The 16,627-nt window shown below is 32.9% G+C and overlaps 1 protein-coding gene across 1 annotated transcript in view; it reads right to left on the bottom strand.

The window, feature by feature from the left end:
• Window positions 1–2,266: 2,266 nt before the first annotated feature.
• The window catches only part of LOC111146923 (Nedd4 family interacting protein 2), a 65,206-nt gene continuing 50,845 nt past the window's right edge, over window positions 2,267–16,627 (bottom strand). Inside the window, exons 6-9 of the mRNA XM_022502686.1 lie at window positions 13,022–13,146; window positions 8,225–8,291; window positions 5,454–5,559; window positions 2,267–2,678 (exon numbers count right to left, since the gene is read on the bottom strand). Coding sequence (XP_022358394.1) covers window positions 5,456–5,559; window positions 8,225–8,291; window positions 13,022–13,146 — 296 coding nt within the window. The 3' untranslated portion in view covers window positions 2,267–2,678; window positions 5,454–5,455. The remainder of the gene's footprint in view (window positions 2,679–5,453; window positions 5,560–8,224; window positions 8,292–13,021; window positions 13,147–16,627) is intronic.

Here is a 16,627-nt window from a genome sequence, read left to right as displayed (position 1 = left end):
GAAAAATGTTAAATTAAAAAACCCTAATTTTTTTCTCCAGCTGGGCTTTTTGGATTTCACTTTTCCTGTTGTGGGTGGTTCTGCTCGAGTATTAGTGATTATTGTCTTAACAGGTTAAAATTTCTGAACCACCTCAAAGGCATGGGAGATAACTTACAGACTCAAAAGGCTAGAGATTAGTATTTTTTCTATTAAAGAGAAATTTTTATTTTAACCGAGTATAATTAAGATTTGCCTTTTAATTTTAAATTTCTAATTTCAAGCCTGAACACACTATACAGAAAAATGTATTTTTACCTTAAGTTCAGTTGATTTCATATAATACATAAAAATGGATTCTCCTAGTCCTAACTAGCTTGTTCAAATGTAATAAAAATAATTTAATAAATATCTGCATTAACTTCCAAGCCCCAGGTCATATTCTTTCAAAAATTATTTAGACACCCTATCAAAGATTCTGATTTGCAAACTTTAAGACAGAGTGCAAAGACAGTTAAGCATCCCCAAAACACAATAGCAGCTCTTTTTTTTATCCAAGCTCACAGGAAATGAAGGAAGTATGTAGAATTTGATAGATCTGGAAGAAAACGTTAAAGTTTTAAAAATAATATTCTATGCCCCTGACTGGATGATGAGATTTAAGGCTACCACTGAATTGTACCAATTATAGGAGATCAGGTAACATGCACACTTGATTTAACGGGGGAGAAAAATCAAAACAAAACGTGAAGTTTTTGATATTGGATCAAAAGTGACACATCCATATTCAGAAACAAGGATACACACCACAAAAACTAAAATAATAAATTTTGTAAAGTGATGTGATAGCTCATCTAGTAATCTACAATTACCATATATGATAGCTTAATTTCACTTAAAAGTTATCACAAAAATGAAGTATAGGTCGACAGAAAGTTAATATGAGACAGAGAAGAAATCTAGCATGAGATTCCATTTCTTATAAGTACATTCTAATTTTAACTTCCAAATCAGGCAACTAAATATTTTTTCTTTACCCCCATGCTAGTTTGACTTCAAGGGGTACAGAGGTACTTCAATAAACAACAAAAATTCTATGTAAGGAAGGAGAATGAGAGAAAACAAAAAATAGGAGGCTCAATTAGCAAAACAAAACTGCATGTTTTATTTATCAAAGACAATGAAATAAATCAGAAAATACAGAGAAATACAAAAGAAGTTATAAAGCATAATTTATTTTTTCAGAAATGGAAAAATGTCCCTGAATAGTTTTAGATGTATCTTTTAGTAGTAGTCAGTATCTAATTATAAACAAACAACCAATTTTATATGTTCTCTGTAGCTGTATTAAATGATTTTTAAGTTTAAAAGATGATGTAATTCCCATCATTTTTAATGTTGGCATTTAAAAACAAAAATAGAACTGAAAAGAAAACAGATGAGACATAAAATGATTTGCAAAATGTAGTAGCTTGTGAATGTAGATTCCAGTTGTAGTAATGGTCACATACACGCATACTCTTACCACACGCACACACACACACCACACTCCCATATTCCACAGACACATTTCTGTAACTTGAAAACAGATTATTTTGCATATCTTAATTCAAGATATGATTTTATGTTAATTCTACAATCATAAAGCAAGAAGCTATTAGTACAAGTTCTGATTTGTTTCATTTAACAAACTAAACATCTAAAGAAAAAATTATTACAATTAAAATTGAAAGATACTTTTATTGGCTTTTTAAAAGACAAATGCAAATGAGAATATCTTATTCAGAAAATTAATTTTCAAAAGTGTCTTAAATGAAATAAATATAATATCTAATACAATCTCTTCCTGCAAGACTCTCTAAGATGGCAATCTTAAAAACCAAGCTTCTCAACTGAGAATCCCTAAACCTGGCATGTCCCTTAAAAAGAAAACAACAAAAAGATGTTCTCCTAAAGGACATGTGGAATACCCATATCTTCTTAAAATCTGTCCTAAAACAAACTATCTTTAACATCCAGATTTTCTCTATATATTAAGTTCACTTAATTTTAAATTAATTGAAAAGATATCCAGACACAGTTTCTAAGAAAACAATGCAGAAAGTAATTTATGCATGGTTATTTACAGAAAGAGTTTGCTAAATAACAATGTAAATATCATGTTCAAAAATCTGACAAAGCTTTTCTATAATCAGCACTGCAGTTTTCAAAAAACTATATATACCAAAGGGCGTTTCATGTGTAGAGTTACTAGATGAATCTAGGAGCCAGAAACTAAAGCATTTGACATGGTTAATAACTTCATTTTTATTATACTAAATGTCAGGTCAGAAGTCAATGGCATTTACATGCTGGAAGACTGTTTCTCACTCACCCCTTTCAATTATATCAAACACTGATTAACCAAATATGACTGGACTTTACTGCTACAACTTTATAGTTTCTTTCAAGTATATGCAAATCTTTTACATGGGCACATATGCAAATGTGCAAAACAAATGAAATTTAAGTATTTAAGAGAATGAACAGAAATGGCTTTTAAGCATAAACCATCCTGCCATTCAATTTTGAAGATCTATCTTTTCTTCACTAATTTGTCTTCTGCTTTTAGTAGTCTTCTATCCTATTAAAGTTGTAGGTTTACAGATGATCTGGAAATTTCACATTGGTTTAAGAAAAGAATGTCTGGTCGATGCAGTCTAGGGACAAAGAGAGAATTAGTCTTATAGTATATTAAGTTGCAATTGTCTACATGATAATATAATAAAAAACATTTTATAACAGTATTACATCAAGTATCTAATGTTCTTTTGGTAAAGATAATATAAAACAGAATATATCAGAACATATTCCAAAGTTTAAGCTTCTAAAGGAAAACATCTAGAAAATATTTACATTAAGTTTTAGGGCTCCTGAAAATGCAAATAAGATAATTACACCAAATACCAAGAGAAAATTACTTTGCCTTTTATCTTACATATTGATGCACTCTTACTGTTACTGCTTACAAAGACATTTTAGTAATTAAAAAGAAAATGTGACACCTTCTACGTAGAGGTAAAAGAACATTTAAAAGGATACTTTAATTTTCCAGAAATACAACTGTACTCTTCAGCAGAAATAACTAAATTATATTAGATTATGTAAAACTCCTATGTTATAAAGTTTAAGCAATCAAATCCCAAACCATACAATTTATTTACCAAAAGAACAGTTATAGTAAGTCTGAAACATTTTGTACTTGTAGATACATCTAGAAGTTAAATGTTTTAGCAGACACTTTGCTTATGCATTTCAAATACTTTAAAAGTTCAAGTCACTTATAGACAGGAAGTATATGGCACTTGCTTTAAAAATAGTAAAAAAAAAAAAATAATAATAATAATAAAAATAAATAAAATAAAATAAAAAATAAAAATAGTATAGAGGGAGGAGATATTTCTAAGTCATATATCCAGTAAGGAGTTAATATCCAAAATAGTTAAAAAGAACCCATACAACTCAATAACTAAAAAACCAAACAATCCAATTAAAAAATGAACAGAGGGGGTGCCTGGGTAGCTCAGTGGGTTAAAGCCTCTGCCTTCGGGTCAGGTCATGATCCCCGGGTCCTGGGATTGAGCCCCACATCAGGCTCTCTGCTCGGGTGGTTGGGGGGGGGGGTGGGTAAGCCTGCCTCTCTGCCTGCTTGTGATCTCTGCCAAATAAATAAATAAAATCTTTAAAAAAAAAAAAAAATGAACAGAGGATCTGAATAGACCGTATTCCAAAGTCATACAGATGGCCATCAAGCACATAAAAAGAAGTTCAATATCTCTAAACATGAGGGAAATGCACATGAAAAACAATGAGATTATCACACCACTCCTGTCAGAATATTCACCTATAATAAAAAGATAAGAAACAAATGTTGGTGAGGACATGAGGAAATGGGAAACCTTGTAAAGTGTTGCTGGGAAAGTAAATTGAGGCAACCACTCTAGAAAACAGTATGGGGTTTCCTCAAAATATTAAAAATAGAACTATCCTATGATCCAACAACTCTACTTCTAGCTAGATAGCTCGTTTTCTGAAGAAAACGAAAATACTAATTCAAAAAGATAGATGCACTCCTGTTAACTGCAACATTATTTACAAAAGTCAACATATGGAAAACAACCTAAGTGCCCATCAATAGATGAATGGATAAAGATATAGGATATGTGTACGTTCTATATATATAGATAGATAGATAGATATATCTATCTATATATGTATCTCATATATATGATCTATGTATGATGTAATACTACTCATATATATGGAATACATATACAGGATGGAATACTACCCAACCATAAAAAAGATCTTGCCATTTGTGACAATATGATGGACCTTGAGGATATTATGCTAAGTGAAAGAAGTCAGAGAAAGACAAATATTGCATGATTTCACTTACAAGTTCAATTAACAACAAGCACAACAAAACAATAATAACATAAAACAACACCTATACTCATAGATACTAAGAACAGAGTGGTAGCTATCAAACGGGAAGGAGTTTGGGGATGGGGGGCAAAATAAGTGAAGGGGATCAAGAGCTACAAATTTCTAGTTACAAAACAAGTAAGTCATGGGGACATAAATTACAGCATGGGGAATATAGTCAGTAATACCGTATTTGTATTAACTCTGTATGGTGACAAATGGTAACTAGGCTTATTGCGGTGAGCAGTTCACAAAATACACAAATGTCAAATCACTATGTTGTACACATATACTGTGTACTAAGCTAATATACTGTATGTTAAGTGTATTTCAATAACAAAAATAGTCTATTATAGAAAATAGAGATATGAGGTCTCCTCATGTGCAGAAACTACTAACAAGCTGAATGCAGCCTCCAGAAATTCACTGGATAACTAGTAAGACAACTCTGCTCATTTCTTTATTCCCATTTATTCAAGTTGAAGCCTTCGTTGTTGATACAAACTGACAGACATTAAGGAAACTATCAGAGCTCCTACTTTCTTCACACAACTTTTATTCTTTGATCCAGTTTTTTTTAAGATCAGTGCATGGAAAATTTCTTTTCAACCACAATTTTTTTTTTTTAAACCACGTCTGGATTTCTCATTGTTTTATACAAAATCCCCATCCCTTCTGTGTAAGTGCTTTGTTGTATTTTGTTTTTTTATCCTTTATATTGTGTGCTAATAGTTACTTATATCCTGTGGTTAATCCTTAAAAAATAAGTTTAGAAAGTCTGACCTAAAGTTTTTTATTCATCATATATTTTAAAAATTAAAATTTATGAAATTCAATTTTTAAAAATCTTAAAAAGTTCACAACTTACTAAATCTTAATTAGTTGATTGTTAACAATATAACGACATATTAAATATGCTAAGCTTAAGTAACCAACAAAAGTACACATAATATTCATCTGGTGAAAATGAATATCTGAAGGGAATGGATTTAATATATATTTCTTACCTCTATAATAAGAAGAAATATCTTGTTCTATGAGCAGCTGCCATACTTTCAGACATGTTTCTGACTTTTAGATAATTAACAAATCCTCTGAAGAAAAGCAGCAGGCCTGAAACCGTTAAAATAATACAGCTGCATTATGTTCTTATTCAGAGAGGGCATCAATTTAAAATAGACACTTATAAACAAGATCCTCTTGGCTTAAGGAATTTAATCTGTAAAATTCTATTCATTCCATGATATTTTACACTATAATGATAAAATCACGAAAAAATATAATACAAGTTTACTGCCTTCCCAAATTCTTTCAATTTGTTAAGTCCAGATGTATCTAAATTTAAATAAAAATTAAAGTAAACCAAAGTCAGCCATGAAAATCCAGAATTACACAAAAATATACATTTATTCCATGATTTCTTAAAATGGCAAAGATACCTAATGCATTTAAGCTGATTTAACTCAGGGAAATCCATTTTTATATGAAACTTTTCAATTAATATAATGACTAAGCAAACTAACACATATTTACTGATATAAGTTATTCAAGAAAGAATATATGCAAGTAATTTGCTAAAAATTGTGGGATAAAACCAATAAGCCTGTCTACCAATATCAAGTGCCTGTCATCCATGAAATCTGTATTTGAAGATACAAGTTATTTAAATAAAAATTTAATTGTTAATTCTTATTTTCAAGTAATAATAAAAGACTAATTTGTAATACAAATTTAGATAAGAAGAATCAGGAAAGAATTGGGAAGCAACCACTCTAGTGATTTCTTTAACGATGTGGGACAGATCTTCTATCTTAGTATTCCCTATAACAGGATTTTTTTAAATAACAACCATTTACATAACAGGTATCCGTAGTTAATTAATAAAACAATGCCAGTGAAATTCTTCAAAGTTTCAGATGGAAAATATTAGCAAAGTATAAAAAGCATTAGCATTATTAGTAAATTCTTTGATAGACTTTTTAAACACAGAATTCTAAGGGAAACATTTAACAACTTCAGTAAATTTTTAACTAGATAATGGGTGGGGGCAAAGCAAAAACAGAAAAACGTTAAGATATACATGCATGCAACTTTCCTCATCAAGAGTCTGTCAATTTAAAATGCAAACTCCCAAACTAAATTTGTACCCCAACTCCAAGACAGTAACCAAAGCACTAAAAAAAGAAGCATGGTTATAATAAAGAGAAAGGATAGAAGATACACAAATAATGACTTAAGCGAGTGGTATAAATTTTAGCTAAATCTGAGCCCATCTGCTTCCCATATCCTCACTCCTTCCATTTGTGACTCCCACTCTGAATTCCATGCTCATGTTCTTCCAGATGCTGTTCAAAGATAATGGTATTGTGATCCAAATGTAAAAGTATTATTGAAAAATATAAACCAAAATTATTTGTGAAATCCCTACTTTTGTCTATGAAAATTGCTGTTTCTAAGACTATTTTGTCCTGCTCAGGCATTTTCTAAAATAAGCCAGTTCCTATCTAGAAACCAATCATTCAGCAGCTATTGTTTCTCGGTGTTCTACAATGTACTCAACATTCTTCTGGGTGTATGTGAGAGGAACATTTTCACCACGGATTAAATTTTCACAATTCCCTAAATGCTAGACTGTGGTTCTGATGTGGAAATGGGGTGGTCCTCTGCATTTCATTGGGGCCTATAGTTGTCCTCCTAACATTCAATCCTTACAATATTTAGAAGCAAATATACTTATTTAATATGTTTAAATACTTAAAAGACTTTTTGTTTTTCACTTTTAAGTAAGAAACTCAGTAACAGGCACAAAATTCAGGAGTAAGAACACAATTAACAACACAAAAAACTGTCTAAACCCTTTTAAGAGTCTGGCTTCCTAACAAAATCATAGAATAATTTCACTATTAATTGTTAAGAGAAAGAATACAGGATCTTTACTGACCTTAACTGACCACTAAGAATTTGCTTTCCTAAAGATCCTAAAGATCCAACACCAGGAATGAACAAAAACTCAATGAGAACACTGCCACCTACTGAAATGCCAATATTTTCTGGTACAATTATGTTACTAAAGAAATGTGGGCTTTTAAACCTCAGTAGAGAGGATATTCTTCATGTCAGTAAATAAATCTGAAATGTAGATTAAAGGCATTACGTGATTTTGAGACTAACTTATCATACATCTAAAGTGAAAATCACTAGAACAAAAATTGGAAATTCATAAAATTCATCAATATTAATAAAAAGACAGGCCTTGTAAAAAGAAAACCCAACAAAAGTACTGTGATCATTGGGCATGAAGCCCTTCCTTATGCCTGGCTGATTAATGATTAATGCAGGGTACATTTCAAAAGTATAAAGAATGTTTCAATACTCCAAAAGTAAGAAAATGCATAGAACATCCAACTATCCTACTCTCAACATATCCTAGGATTGTTCAAAGAAATTATGCGTGTATATTTTCTAAAATAAATGCTGAAGACAATTTTTTAAATCATTTCAGGATTTCAAGTTTTGCGACATTCAATTATCATCCAACTACTGATTTTTTAAATTGACAGACTCTGGATTTTCAATCAGAAATCTAGAGTGCAATGTATAATTAATTATCCCAATAGCTGAGATGATATTAAGTATCTGGATATGAGAATTTTACAGTAAAAAAATTTATTTCCACGTTAAGTTTCAACACAATGTATTTACATCTTACAATCTGGGGAAATATCAAAGTTAAACTAAATGCAAATTCAAAGTTGAAATGCATTAGAAATAAACTTACCAAGTACAAGAAATATCCACCAAAGCCAATACTGTCCATTGAAATATCCAGTAAAATAATCAGAAAACTATGGAGTGAACATAAATATATTAACCATATTTATATACCTAAATTTGAAAATCATAAATCAACCTCAGTTTCAGAACAATTTACTTCAAATCATCTCTTGCACTTAAAACAACACAAAGAGGAAAAAGATGCTTAATGACATACATAATTATTTGAGGAAACAAACTTTAAAATCTTATATATGATAACAAACTTATACAAAATATTTTAGAAACAAAAACCAGTTTCAAAATTGTAAGAAAGGTAAAATCTATATATCTGAATCCAACTTTCTCATTAAAGAGTTCACATGTCAATTCTTTTTTCATAATCTCTCAAAGCCACAACTACCATCCCAAACACACTACAGCAACCCGCTGCTTTAGATATTAACACCAAAAGCCACATTAGTTTAATCTTATCAGATGGGGATGTTCGCCTGACCTCTAAAAAGAAGAGCTTTTGACCTTCTGTACACCCCCTACTGTTAATCACTGCCAAGAATACTAGGCACATAAAGACCCCCAACTCATTAGTCTTTTTATTTTCAAACTAGATGCTCCAGTATTCAGTTCCCAACAGTGAGCTGCGAACAGCTAAATGAACCTTGAAGTGGCATTTCAACAGTTATTAGTGACCATGGTAGACAGTTTTATACTCTCTGTGAAATGAGAATATAAACAGGCAGCTGGAAGGCAGAGTTTGATGATACTGAACATAGGTATCTTTTCCTTGATTAGCCTCTGGATGTCATGATTTATTATTTAAAAAAAATTTTTTTAAGCCAATCTAATTTTCTTCAGTTACTTCAGATAATTAATTCTTCCCTATTACCCTTTAGCACCTAAACAATGTTCCAAATAGTTATTTTTTGAAAGTGTTTTATATAACCTAGTCTAAAACTACTATAAATTACTTTGTTTTATTTACTCTGTTTCCATTCATTGGCCTCCAAACTGAATCCGATTTAACTAAAAATAACTTTGTCAAATGGAGATTTGCCCTCAAATCTGAAATTAAAAGTACCTCAAACTTTATTTTGGTAACTACTTCCAACTATTCATTGGTAATTTCCACAAAAGTTTAAAAATCCTATAGGTTTGTAATAACCAAAGTACTTACAAATTGTAAATAACAACACTATTTAGGAAGCATATGTACTAATGATTTGTTTTTTAAAACCTTTTAAGTATTTCTACAGGAAGTATTTACAATTAATAAATGAACCATAATCTAAATTACCAGCTTAGGGTTTTAGAAATTTCAAAAATTAAAATTTCTAAAGTACCATTATAGATGCAGATCCCACACACTTCAACATCTTTAAAATATGTACAAGGGAGAACTAAACAATTGGGGAAATATAGCTGGTAAAGTAGGACTGCACTACACATTTTAATCAAGTGACTAATAATTAAAAATAGAAGATTTTCATATAGGCTTTAGAGTCTATAAGAACGAAAAGAAATAAAGAACCAAGGCAATACATTTTTAACTTTCTAATTTTTAAATATATTGTAGAAAATGCTTAATAAATAATAGTACCTGGCAAGAGGCAACCAGGAAAGTAAGAACATCATTCTTCACCAAAAATATTTGCCAAAGCTAGTCTTTATTTACTCCCAAATGAAAAAATAAAATCACTTTCACCTTGAAGTCAAAGAAAGACTCACTATGTAAAATGGATAACCTAAATAAGCTTCTGGGCTCATTACTGAGTGAGCAAAAATGTTTTAAAATACCTATAGTCAGAGCGCTGAGCCAAGTTGGGGTTATTTAATGAGCAAAAATCATGTTAATTGGCCAATCACAGGATGCAAAAATCAAACTTTGGAAAATAAAGTTTTCCAAACTGACACTAAGAATTTATCTAATTTTATTTTATTAATATAACACCAGTAGTTTACTATTTACATTCTACTTTCAAAAAGGGTTGTTAGTTTTTAACAAAACACATACTCATTTTTAAACAAACAATAAAAAACACCAAAAGCCTTAGAAATAATACCAGAATCAGTGAGAGATATTTACACTAAATCTGAGTGTCATGGGAACTCAAAAACAAAAAGAAAAGCTATGATTTATAAATTATAAATTTATAAATTACTTATTGCCCAATAAAACAAAACACCAGGCTTTGAGAAGAAAACCTTTCTCTCAGCACTCCACAGAGCATTTACCGCTTCCAGCCTTGTAAAGCAGTCAAAGTGCAGGGTCACAGAGGCAGGACAGAATTAGGACAACAGGCACTGAATTGAGACCAAACTAGATTCAAATCCATCAACCTCTGGGATAGCAAGCAACTCACTCAACTTTTTTTAGTCTCAGCTTTATCATCAACAAAGCGGCTGGATTATCATGAGTGTCACTGATGCAAGGAGGAGTCAAGAACCTGGCGTTTGTAATGAATTACGCTCGAAACGCAGCACGTATTCAATGAAAGGCGGCTATTACTATTCGATAAAAAAGATTCTTAAAAATCTTTTTCTTGTATCAGTTCTCAGTATACACCAAAGACATATTAACCTTAATCCAATAGCAGTATTTTTTTTTAAAGCACATTTTGTGGGGGTTTTTTTTCCCCCAAAGCTTATTTATTTATTTGTAATCGCTACACACAACGTGAGGCTCAAACTCACAAGACCAAGACAGAGAGTCACATGCTCTTCAGACTGAGCTAGCCTCATGCCCTTCAGTAGTGGTATTTTAAAGGGAAATGAAACAGTTCTGGTGACCAAACTTGATGCTAATATATACCTCAGAAAACTCTGAGAATCCCCAGTCTTTGAATTTAGGTTTCCCATCTTACCACATCACATTACTTACCAGATAAACAACTGCCTCTCAACTAGGGGTACTATGAGAGAATTAGGCCCTAATACCCTGAAAGCATAGGTTGCATATTACGGACTGGACTTCTTTTTTTTTTTTTTTTAATGACTCCAGAATACACAAACTTATTAAGTTTAGGAGAGTTGAGAAAGCAGTCCTCAAATCATTTTTGTGTTCTGTGACTACGATGAGAGATCCATTTGAATAATAGTTATTATTACTAACATAATATAGTTATAGTTAGTAGTAATATTATTACTGACATAATAATAATCACTAGACACATCTAGCTTCAACTAGATGGTTTTTCTAGTAATCACTTCTGTAAGAGCAGGGATTGTGCTTTATCTTTGTGTGCTCCCTAACACCTTAACAGATTTATGCTCACGGTGAGAATCCACCTCATATTTTTAAAAATGAAATTAGAAAAAGAATCTGTCAGGGGCTGTTCTTACACTGGCTCAGATTCTGATCATCTGAGAAGAAGGCAAGTCACAGGTACTACCCAAGAATCACTGGATTAATAACCAAAACCTATAATCTGGTCTGAACAGAGCCAAGGTCTGGTAAGATTACTAACACTCTGGGAAATGGTAGGCTTCAAAACAATGGAAGAAACACATTAAGCCTACAGTTTTTTTAAATCAATGTGATGATCTAGGTGCATAACTGAAGGCCTGCAGCACTTAAGTAAAGCTGACATTTTAGTATATGATTCTATCGAAAATTTTAGGAGGATGTGACTCATTCAGTTAGAAATCAATGTTTAAATAAATATGATTTGTAGAAATTAAGCATTTTATCAATTGTACAATAGCACTGAGATATGTGGGTTACATTTAAGAAAACTTATTAAAACAATAAATAAAACCACTTTTTCTTTTTAAGTGACAATGTCATGTAGTGTAGTGTAGTGATCTCTGTGGTGTGGGGACCAACACGGGGCATGGAGCCCAATGTGGGGCTTGAACTCATGACCTTGAGATCAAGACCTGAACTGAGATCAAGAGTTGGATGCTTAACCTACTGAGCCACCTAGGTGCCCCAAAACCACTCTTGATCATTCTCCTAGGCCTTATCCCAAAGAAACCAGGGATAAGGCTTTATAAAAAGAAGCCAAAAAGGGCCTTTGAGAGACAAAGGGAAAAAGCTGGGGAAGACTATGATAATAATACTACCATGGAATGGTTATGAAAAACTATTTTGGGACAAGGTGCTGAGAAGAGAAAAAGAAAAGGACTTAGCATTATCTCCCTACATCCTGTCTTGTAAGTGATAAGAAACAGACAGAGGGTAAATTCCAGAACAACAGGGAAATAAGAAAGGTGGAGAAGGATCAAAAGGGAAAAAAAACTTCTGAGAGCTACCTAGGAGGTCTTAGTTAACTTCTGAGCTCTTAATGTTATGAAAAGGAAAAAGATAATTAAATCCTTGAGAATTTCACTAACCAAAAGAAAATGTTCTGTTTTAACGGACAGTAGGCATGCATGCGTTCTATCACACGAGTCACAGCCCTGGTTTACCAAGCACCTGCATTTGTGCAGCAACTGGACACGTGCTTCAACAGTATTACCTCTAGACCACACAGAAATCCTAACAGGCAGTATTACCAGCTTATTATGAAGAAATGCTCACAACAACTTAAAAACATACAGTTAAAACACTGATATAAATAAGAGTCAAACTCAAATTTTTTACTTCAAAGCTCTTTCCACCTAGTAACAAGCTCTCATGTAATAAAGTTACATGTTCACACCACAGAGATCACTACAATAATAAGTATAAAAGTTAAGAATAAGTCTCAAAATAACTGATCCATATATGTGAAACAAACATTTATGAACCACACAAGAAATTTTTAAATTTATAAATTTTAATTTTAGAGATAGAAGTGATAGAAGTTATTAAAACACTCACCCTAACAATAAGAATCCATTTGATCAACGAAAGTCCAAATCCACAGATGGCACCATACCTTCCAGCTATGGTATTGGTGATACAGAAGGATAAACAAAATCCAAGCCAGTTGAAAATAAATGCCACTAAAAGCAAGAGAAATAGTTCTTTTAAAGACCACCTTTTGGACATAATATTAACAGTACTTCATTGTACAATGGAAATAACAATTCTCTTTCTTTTGACTCTGTACCTACTATGTCTTCTTCATAGACTATAGTTTACCTCTTGCAAATATATTAATTAACTATGCATTAACAAACAGATAAGCTTGGTTTCTTGTCAGTTTGATCAACAGGAATCAATTCCTTAAAATTTATCACCAATAGGTGAAGCTGCATTTTTAAACCACCTAAAAAAACCAAGTCACAAGGTAGCTCCCATGTGACCCCACCCAAGAATTCCAACCTAACCAATCAACCAACCAAATTGGGTTTTTTTAAAAGCAGTATTAAAGATGAGCCAAATAAATTATACAGTATTTCCAGAGAAGGTATTGTTCATTGCCTCTTCCTCCTATCTGCCTTTCCCCCTTTTCAGGATCCCACCTACCTACAGAGTATTTTAAGGAAGGCTGGACCCCATAATTAACCCCAAAAGGTGGGTCCTGGTAGTCTGGGAAAATCACAGGAGGCCAAAACTCCCTGCCATTTTTTTTTTTTTTAAATAGGACATCTGAACAGCATTTTTTGGTTCTTAAGAACACATCAAGGAGACAGGGGATGGAATATAGTTAAGTAACAGTGGCTCTAAATTGATCATTGTTGAAACTGAGTGATACATACACAGAGGTTATTATAGTCTTGCCTAGTTTGAGAATTTCTACAATAAATTTTTTTTATTTTAAACTCCTTATCCACTGGATGTCCGTTTGGATATAACATCTGGAACTGCTACAGGGACTGTGCTATCAGGATGAGAATTAAAAGTGTAACTTCACATGGATTAAGGAGTGAAGAAAATCAAAGAAAAGCAGAGCCCCAAAACTGATAGTTACTGTGGCTGAGGTCTGCTCGTCCATGGATTTTCTGTTTTGTGAGATAATCTCCTAACTATTTAAAACAGCCAAGTAAGGGTTTTCTATTACTTGTAACAGAAACCATTCTGACACAGGTCCCTGAGCTATAATCAGAGTGCCTTATCTTTCAAGATATTAACATTATCAAAATAATAATAGTAACAATAATGAAACTGAAGATCAATTTAAGCAGAACTTTGGTCCTGTTCAGTGCCCATCCTTTCACTCTCAATATTTCTTGGTTAGAAGTAACCAAACCTCAGGGAAAACAAAGTAAATTACCTAAAGAAATGCTGATTTTTCAGAATTATGAAGACAAAGAGGAAACATTTTAGGATAAGTTTAAATGAAATAGCTATTTCTTCAAAGCAATTCCCCTACTCCGATAATTTCTTCCTTCCTAATGCATCCTGGACACAGCTTTCTTGATCATTTATGGTAAGCTATGTTATACAGTACAACAGTCAGGAGAATAAATTTTGAAATAAGAGGGCGCCTGGGTGGCTCAGTGGGTTAAGCCGCTGCCTTCGGCTCAGGTCATGATCTCAGGGTCCTGGGATCGAGTCCCGCATCGGGCTCTCTGCTCAGCAGGAAGCCTGCTTCCCTTCCTCTCTCTCTGACTGCCTCTCTGCCTACTTGTGATCTCTGTCAAATAAATAAATAAAATCTTTAAAAAAAAAAAAAATTGAAATAAGAGACTTGTGTTTGAGTCACAGTGTGACAGGTATCACTCATGAGACTCGCTGCTGACTTCTGTGAGCCACAGACCTCCGATCTGCAGGACCTACTTCACAAGTCTGGTAAGGGGATTAAGTGAGATAATGAACCTGGCACTTGGTGACTGCTAAGAAATGTTAACCATTATTACTACCCATACAAAATGATATTTTTAGAGTAGGTTATATCTTTTCTGCAAAAAAAAAAAAAATTCAGGAGACACTACTGGAGATAAAACTCACTTACATTCTACATTTTCTTCTTTATAAACCTAGATACTGATCAGCATCTGGCTATCCTCTGCATCTATGCTATCTAATGCCACCAGTCACACTGCTTTTTCCACTTGTTCCACCTACCTTACCCTACAAAGGGGGCTATTCAAATTTCAATTAATTAAAACTAAATTTAAATTTGAAATTTAGTCCATCAGTCACACTAGCCACTTTTGAAGCACTCATCGGCCACACTGAGCTTTTAACTATCATACTGGACATCAGAGATAGAGACTATTTCCATGGTCATAGAATACAGTATTAGACACAGCTGCTCTACATCTAATTGGTTAATATTTGTATTATCTGTGGAGAAAAACATGCAACTGCTGATCAAAAAATAATTTGGTCTTTAAAATAATGTACAGTAATGAAGAGCAGTAGAGATTCCCAAACCAGTGTGCCATGTATGTGCTTAGTGACAGGCTGAGAGAGCTCCTCTCTTCCTCCTCAGCAAGCAGGTGAGATCTGGGGCAGAGCACAGACAGCCACCAGACCTGAGCACCTTATTCCTGTATCCCAGTATGCTATAAATACTCTATCATTTTGTAAGCATGTCACGTTGTTAAAACATAGGAAGTACTGATGGAGAAAATACAAAACAGCAAAGTATTCCAGAAGTGCATTTTTACCTCTGAGTACGTGTATATTTAGTTTTGGGGAAAATTAATTCAAACACTGTTTTCCTCAAAGCAGATTTACCAATATCTACTATACATATAATTATACTCACATCAGAAGTAAGATACAAAAGAACAAAAAAGTACCTACCAAGTCATTGTGTTTTCTTTTTGCTGTCAGAAATATGGATTCCTAGAAGCTGTGTTCATGTGATATAATGTGTTATGGACCGAACTGTATCTCCTCAAAATTCAGAGACTGAAGCTCTAACCTCTAGTGTGACTGTATTTAGAAACAGGGCCTTCAGGAAGATTTGTAAAGGTAGAGCCCTAATCCACTAGGACTGGTGTCCTCATAGGAAGAGAAGAGACACCAGAGAGCACTCTCTCCACCCACATGTAGAAAAGAGACCATGTGAGGACATGGCAATAAGACAGCTGTCCACAAGCCAGGAAGAAAGCCCTCACCAGAAATCCAATTTTCCAGCACTTTGATCTTGGACTTCTAGTCTCCAGAACTGTGAGAAAATAAATTTCCACTGTTTAAACCATCCAGTTGGTGGTATTTGTCATGACAGCTCTAAGAGACTAATACATAACATTATGTATTCTGCACCTGGCTTAAACACTGGGAAAACAGTGAAGTTGGTAACTACTGAAGCACAGATAGCTTCACTTTTTATGCCCCTTGTCCTATAAGATAGCAAGTAGAGCTGCACAGGTCTTTAAAATACAGAAAGGGCAGAAACATTCAATTCTAAATCCTCTATGACATGCCTGAGTTGGCAAAAAAGAATTTAATAAATGTATGCTAAACTTTTAGTGTGTAAAATCCATAAAATTAGGAACAACATATAGTAGAGGCAAGCAAACATATACATGCCTAGAAAAAAAGACAAGAACACTTTTCTCTTAGCTGTACTTCATTCATGCCATG

The sequence above is a fragment of the Enhydra lutris genome, unplaced genomic scaffold, assembly GCF_002288905.1.
Source record: "Enhydra lutris kenyoni isolate GAN:26980312 unplaced genomic scaffold, ASM228890v2 scaffoldscaffold15, whole genome shotgun sequence".
NCBI lineage: Eukaryota > Metazoa > Chordata > Mammalia > Carnivora > Mustelidae > Enhydra > Enhydra lutris.
This window is presented reverse-complemented; position numbering and strand designations above follow the sequence as displayed.